A 7,928-nucleotide genomic window follows, 5' to 3' on the forward strand; every position below is an offset into this window, starting at 1 on the left:
CATATAGCAACTTTTTTCTGATAAATTGTGAGTAACTACTTATTGAGTACTTTTTGTTTCTATATTTTTAATAGCAGATGGATGATCTGAAAAATAATTAGAATAACAGTAAATCAAGTGTTACAGTTGTACAGTAGATGTATGTATGGGTAGTGTTAATTAGCACTAAAGGCTATTGGCATAGACAAAACAGCATCGAGGTGCCCTTTAAGGCAGGAAATGCTTTCACAGGAACTCTGATTGGCTTTAATCTGTACGACCACCGTAGAGGGACAAGTATGGAACAATGTGAACGAAATAATCAGATTGATCTGTCAGTTTGGTTCCCATATTTCCTCAATCAGACTTAAAGGACCCAGGCAACATGTCAGACACATATAAAGGGGCAGCATGGTCCAGTCTATCGGCCAATTTCATTCTTGGACATACGTACATGATTCTTACAGAGGTACATACAAGCAGTTACACACACTGAAAATGTTGTTGCAGTGCAGTGAGGACAATGTTCTTCCAACCATCCAGCTACAGCATTAACAAACTTAGAGAATGCAGATTGATTAATTTTCAGCTTAGTGCTTTTGCATCCATCTGCACAGGCACCCAGACATGTATTCGCACACGCAGACACAAGCACTCACAATCGTCACAAACCCCCACCCCCCACCCACCTGCATCCCCTCCCTCATGTTCACAAAGCGCGTCTAAAATCAAAGTATAGATCTCCCAAAGACAAACCCCACACATTCCATTGGAATTCACGTGGATTTTATCATTCTCCTGCACTCCCCACCCCACCCCCCCTTCCAGATCTTTCCTGCACACAACCCCCACTTTGTGTACTTTTTAACTCCACCACAACCGAACTCACACCTCCTCCCATACCCAGTCCCACCCCTACCCACCCACCCACACCCTCCTGCTGGCTCTCCCCTCTCCTCCCCTCTTGTTGGGTAGAGCTGAGGTTGGTGGCTGTACAGTAATTTGGGGGTGCAGTCTTTATGCTGAGCTGAAGAGGGGAGGCGTAGGAGGGAAGAGCAGGAAGGCAGTGATCTCTTCTGCTCAGTCATCTTCCTGACCCTGGTTGAGGAGAAAGTTTGCCGCCAGGTTCTCGTTCTTCTCGCAGGCGAAGTAGGCCTGGATCACCAGAGCCTCAGGAAAACCCAATGCTTTTAACTGTCCAGACAGAGAGACAAGGAGGACGATTACACAGAAGGCTTTAATAAGGACAGAATCTAAACTTTTTTATCTCTGATTTAACTACAGAAGAAAATACATTTCCTATATTTTGTCTTCATTTGTCACTGACCCTTTCTATGGCCTCCTTCTCTTGAGGTGTAACCTGGATATAGTTGACAGGTGCGCCCTCCTCCCCTGCTGCCCCCATCTCTCCAACCTCTGGCGCATCACCCCCCTCTCCCACTGGCTCATTCAACATCTGGATGAATAGCTCCTGATGTTGACTGATTTGCTGGAGGAGACACAGACACACAATATAGTGTTTCAGAATGTAAATTGTAATTTGCGCAGGTACACAGCGTGAAGTGCATTGTCAGGTAAACATATAATGCTGATCTTTAACCAATCAATAATAAAAGCCCTATGCGTCATTTCACATGAGCCCATGGTGAACTGACCTCTGTGAGTGTGGAGTAGAAACCCGTAAGGTCCCCAAATCAAAAATGATTGATGGATATAATTAGCAAAAAATATCTAACTTTATGGATCTAGTGAAATTTTCTGTCTTTTTTTTTTTTTTTTTTTAGAAATCGCAAGATAAGCAGGAAAGAAAGACTTAGTCATGTGAGTTTTAAAGGAAATAATATAAAATAATCTAAATATTTTTTAAATCTACCCTCCTGTGAGAAATGTGGCATGTCTAGTATGCTTTGTATTGAACTGTAGGAAAGCAGCTTGGTCTTAAATCACAACTTAGGGATGGCACTTCCTATTAAACAAAGAAAAGAAAGTATAAGCAGGATAGAAAGACTTAGGCATGTGAGTTTTAAAGGAAATAATATAAAGGCTGAAATAGAAGGGTAGTTCTTTGTATCTTGGTATGGACTGGGTTACCTGTAGAAGCTGAGGATTCTCCCGGCCAAGCTGCTGGAGCAGAGCTGGGAGCAAAGCAGGGTTCTGCTGGATGGCCTGTCTCATGTCCAAAAACTGAGGCTGGGTTCGCAGGAATGCAAGTGGGTTCTCTCCTACGGACAATCATCATTAAAAACCATAAACCAGAGATAAAAAATATTTGAATTATCTTCAAATTATTTGCAAAACAGCACTTTAGGGGCCAGGGATGAAAGGCAGATCAAAAAGTCAGTGGTTTATCACATACGAGTTCCTCACACACTCTTGTATGTAGCAAAGTTATTATAGCTTGGTAGAAAAACATTCAGAGACTAATGAGTCATAGGATGAGTCACAGCCTGCTGGTGAGGCTACAGCATGTATTAACCCTTTATGTTCTGTAAATGGGTCCAGGCCCATCAGCAGTGACACACTGAAATGATTGAAGCAGTCTTCACTAAATTAAGCTTAAAAATCCTGACCAACCTGTTCAGTCTAAAGTATGCATGCTAGTTGAGGCTATGAATCAACATTTTTGACCTTTTCTGATTTGTATTAAAGCTGAAAGCAATTTCCTGGGCAGTTTTTTTTTCTTCTTTTTTTACATTTCTCTGTATTATTTCATACAGTAGGGTGGAACAGACACTAGTGTTGACTTGGTATATTTTTTGGACTCAAGTGAGTTGCGTGCCTCACCCTCTGCTAGAGATGGGGCTTCTGTGGGTCCAGATGTGGGAGCTTGTGCTGGGGGATTACTCTCCTGGACTGGGCTGCTGGGAATACCCTGGAAACACAATAACACAATTGTCAATCAAACAAACAAGCAGACAGTCCACGCATGCATCAGAGAAACGGGGAAATAGCAAAACTGTGAAAGGATCATAGACTTTTGTTAAAATAACTTGACACACTCACTTTGAATCACAAATCAGGGTTGCTGTTGTTGTTGCAATCTCACCTTAGTGAACTTTTATGGTTCCTATTTCTGAGAAGCATTAGGGTAAAGCTACAGTAGGCTTATGCAAAAGCCCTTCATGAAGGTGCTAATGTTCAGCTTTTGTAGTATTCCAGGCGGAGTTGGATTGATCTTTTGAGGGACCATTTTAACACTCTAGTTAGTAGTGCCCAACCATTCAACAACTATTTTTTGAATTATCCCATGAGGATTATGAAAATGTTGTCAATCATATCATTTTTATTTATGAGGGTTGGACTGAAATATAAAAAAACACCTTGCAGTGCATTTATTTCCATCAAAGTGTACATAGCTAAGCTTTTGTTATCAGGAAGAATGTTTTTAAGCATGGGTGTTTTTCCATAGGAAGGTCTTTATTCTGTGTGTGTGTGTGTGTGTGTGTGTGTGTGTGTGTGTGTGTGTGTGTGTGTGTGTGTGTGTGTGTGTGTGTGTGTGTGCGCGTGCGTGCGTGTGTGTGTGTGACTCACAGTAAGAAGGTACTCCACCGCTCTGTGGGGGTTGTTGAAACTGGCCCTTAGTGCAGCCACCACTCTCTCTCTTTCGTAGCCCATACACATGATCTCTGTCAGCATGACCTCATATTCGGCTCCCGTCACTGAAAATACAGCACACACCCACATACACAGATGACAAGGCTACTACGACACAGTTTGTATTTGAGTAGTTACTAGCTACATCAGTATCGTCTTTTAAAAACATTCACAGAAGGCCTTCTTCTAATCCTTGTTTCAACCATGATGTTTTATTTGTTTTACTGTTAACTTTAGCCAATCTTTGTCTCGGTTGTTTCTCGGTTGTGTATTTGACTGTTGGGTTGTTTTTTTTCTGTAAAGAACTTTGTGACGTTGGTTTTGATAAGTGCTTATAAACTTTATTATTATTATTATTATTACACCTTTACACTTGAAGATCAACAAGGAACAATAGCAGGAACATGAAATCTTTTTTTAAATCTACCCTCCTGTGAGAAATGTGTCTAGTATGCTTTGTATTGAACTGTAGGAAAGCAGCTAGGTCTTAAATCACAACTTAGGGATGGCACTTCCTATTAAACAAAGAAAAGAAAGTATAAGCTTCAAAATAAGTCTGATCCCTCATCTTCTCTCTCTCTCTGAGTATGTTTATAACCTATGAGTGGACAAAACTGGAATGCCTATTGATTTCTGTGATACCACAATAAAGGATGGCTTACTTTTTGTCAGAGGTTAAATATAGGAACAGTATGTATCACAATGCAGCGTGTAGAGTTCCTGACTCACAGCAGAGCCCAAGCTGGTACAGATAGTATAACCTAAGTTTAACACAAGAAGGCACTGCTGTGGTACTAACTCAAAGGGGACACAGTAATAAGACAACAGCCCAACTACTACACTGAGACTATTGCAGCTGCATGGGATCCAAAGAATTTTGTGCAGCATAAAATGAAAGTCTGGAAGAAAGCCATCCGCAACCTACCCAGCGCTGAGGAGGCATCCAAGCCCTGACTCCCACTGCTGAAATCACAAAACATAAAGATGGAGAGGAAACATATGAGACAGGCTCTGCATCATTCCTGATACAAAGGTAAGGAGACATGGTAGAGTAAACATCACACAATGTTGACAACTGAATTTAGATTCACCACACATTCAGTGCAGTTCGATAAATACTTTTTTTCTAATTACTGTTTTGAAAAATGTTTTTTTTTTTTATGATAAGGAAATGGATGTTACAATTTCTCTGAATCCTAAACACTGTAGGCATCTTTAAGGCGTTCTTTTCGTTTCAGCCTAATCATTAAAGCAGTTTCTGGGGTTAAAGTCATTGTAAACCGTCACTTTCGTGGCCCTCAGTTCCATTCTTTGAGTTCTGTCTTTTACACAAGATATCTGCTTTCTTTATCAATAGGTCAAACGAGGCTCTGCAGTGGGAAGCTGACGCGTACTCCTATTACTGGACTTACTGGCCGTTTACTCTATCCTTAAGTTTACATACAAAAGTGTCATTGCGTCAGTCCTTTGAGATTGTTTTGTTTGCCCAGCCCAAATCCAACCTTCTAAAAAATGCACTGTGAAAACGTGACTCCAGCTCAGCACAGACATTTACACAAAAAATGGTATGACATTGGATTTTAGAAATATGAGACTTTTTTATCCACCAGCTTACAGAAAGTATAACTATCATAAAAGGTAGGGAACTAGATATGTGTGCCCTTTTGGCATAACCAGGAATTTATGATCATTTTAAATTGAACACCTTTACTAACTTCTAAATGCATCTTGTCAAACAGACCATTCAGTGACATCACCCCAGCAGCAGTGAGTCATAATTATGAAGAAGGAAATTAAGGAAGGAAATCACTAGTCATAGTGACTTTGTATAGTTCCTGGTAGGTAAAAAAAAAAACCTCTCAGCGGTCAACTCATATTGGTGAGACATTTTCTTATTGACAAGGAAATGTTCCGGTTCCGTTCATAAACAGTGATCAGCATGTCAATAATGAGGAGAATTTCCCCCAGTACTACTTGCCAGCACACCTGTGTATTTCCAAAGATTTAATAGCATTTTGCAGACAACAGACAACATCTACCTGGCTGGTTGTTGTTCTGTGGCTGCGGCACTTGGCTCCTCTTTGGCCTCCTCAGGGGGAATGGGGACAGCTGCTGGAGTGGGGACTGGGGCTGAAACTGGCGTTGTGGCTGGGGCAGCTGTTGACGTGGAGCCAGAGTCTTGTACGGGGGGCTTGGGGGCTTCTGAGACTGGCGGTGAGGCAGCAGCTGCTGGCTTAGCCTTTTGTCAGTTTAAAAAAAAAGGAAAAAAAAGCTGTTGTTAGATGAGCTACTTAATAGTAAAACAACATAACAATATTAATTCATTAAATGTTGAAATGTAAGCTTTAAAAAGTTGCACCAAACAAAATGATGTAGTTTATACACACTAAGAGAAGTTTATCAGATCTCACCTTTGACACCATCACTACAACAAAACTCTTCTCGTCAATTTTGTATTCCTTAATAGGCGTGTCATCTTGCAGGATTTTTCCAGCATATATAAGCTTCTGCCCCGATACAGGAAAGTTGTCTTTTCCTCTTTCTGTTTCTATCTTCTCTTTTAAGGCTTTCACCTGATAAAGAAGAGATGAATTATAATCCACAACAACCAACATGCAAACACTTCACACTGGTCTAAGCATTTACAACCTTACTGAGTACGATGAAAGGCATTTTAATCACCAAGACTAAAAGTCACAGAATCTTAATATTCTAAAGTATGTGTGTTATGATTGCAAGACAGTGTTTATACAAATCAGAAAACGCCATGGAGGAGTAAGAGTTGGTACATAAATGTATAAGATAAGATAAGATAAAGGATAAGATATACTTTATTCATCCCAGCAGGGAAATGTAGGTGTTCCAGCAGCCAGCATACATACAAACACACAACACATATATACATACATATCCCATCCATACAAAAAAACATGAGCCCACAATACAGTTTGATATATGACATATGCAACTCAGGAACTATAACAGAATAAGTATATTACACAACATCCAATCCAAAAACACTTTCAGATGAATATTATCTTATTTACTTTTCGTTGGCCTTGCCAGCTGACTGTTCAAATGTGACCATGCTAACAAACTTAGCCAGCTTCTTGGTACATTACCAACCAGGCTAATGGTAATTGGCAGTGTCATAAGCATTAGCAATAGAAGTAGCGGTAGCATTTACAGCCTTTTTGGGGGCAGTTTGTGTGTATCCGAAAAGTAATAGCACTACACATTGAATCACGTGAGATATCACTGGAGAACACAAGCTACAGTGAACTCAACAAAAACACGTAAACGCTCCGTAATGACTTTGATAACGAGGCTGTTTCTGCTAGCCACCTGGCTATCGTTTGCTAGTCAGGTTTTGCGTTATTTAGCTCCCGTTTCATGTAGTTTTCTTTACTGGTTTTGTTTGTTATTAGCAGGATGTGTTTGATAGAAACTGCTTGGTTAGTTATGTATATCAGAAATATCTAACACAGCTGCTCAGTCTTAATGTGAAGTGAAGACAGATGCCTCACCGCTGTACTATTAGCTAGCAGTTAGCAACTTAGCTAATAGCCACTCACCGTTTTCTCGGGGTCTATCTCAATTTGAATTGTCTGCTGCTGCAGAGTTTTAAGCGTGATCTGCATGGTAGCGGTGGCTCGCGTGGTGTCAGGTTGGCTTCAAATGGCGAAATAGTTGCTCGCGAAAGCAGTTAATTAGTTTTAAAAGTTGGCGTTTCTGTGAAGATAACAACTAGCCGAGAAATGTGTGTATCCATGAGCACTCAGCAAATCGCCATCTTTGGTGACAAGTTGGTTGTGCAGCGAGAAAAAGCTCCGCTGGAAGGTGCGAGATCTCGTTCGCTCAACTCCGCGACTACAGGGAGCAAGATTACAGGTTTGTTGTTCTGTTTCAGTTGAGTCATCCTATTTTACATATTTAAAATGCATTTGGTTTTTTTTATCAATGTTTATATATTTCACTTGTCACCTATCTTGTCATTCTCTGCAAATACTGTCTCAATTCTCAATTCCCCCCAGTTAACTTCATCATTCATTTTGTACTGTATATACTCCCTGTTTTTATTTTCATTTTTATTTTCATTTTTATTTTCATTTTCATTTTCATTTTCATTTTCATTTTCATTTTCATTTTCATTTTTATCAATTCTGTTTAATGTGTATTTTTGAGCTTTTTTGTCTGTGCTGCTGTAACGCCCGAATTTCCCCTCTGGGGATCAATAAAATACTATCCTATCCTATTTACCATTGCAGTCCGACTGGTGATGAATGTATTCAATATTACTTTTTTGTGAAATAATTTGAACATTTTTTTTTGTTTATTGTATTTTCGTGCTTTTC

At 40.0% G+C, this 7,928-nt stretch overlaps 1 protein-coding gene across 1 annotated transcript; it reads right to left on the minus strand.

Annotated features, from left to right (window-relative positions):
* Positions 1–394: 394 nt before the first annotated feature.
* rad23aa (RAD23 homolog A, nucleotide excision repair protein a) lies at positions 395–7,403 on the minus strand. The gene is made up of 9 exons (XM_061065374.1): positions 7,149–7,403; positions 5,985–6,146; positions 5,613–5,812; positions 4,499–4,536; positions 3,511–3,638; positions 2,764–2,851; positions 2,071–2,201; positions 1,307–1,468; positions 395–1,173 (listed from the first exon to the last, which is right to left on the minus strand). The coding sequence occupies exons 1-9, from the start codon at positions 7,212–7,214 to the stop codon at positions 1,060–1,062; spliced, it is 1,089 nt and encodes a 362-aa protein (XP_060921357.1). The 5' UTR covers positions 7,215–7,403; the 3' UTR covers positions 395–1,059.
* Between the last annotated feature and the right edge of the window lie 525 nt (positions 7,404–7,928).

This window comes from Labrus mixtus, chromosome 20 (assembly GCF_963584025.1).
Source record: "Labrus mixtus chromosome 20, fLabMix1.1, whole genome shotgun sequence".
NCBI classification, from domain to species: Eukaryota; Metazoa; Chordata; class Actinopteri; order Labriformes; family Labridae; genus Labrus; species Labrus mixtus.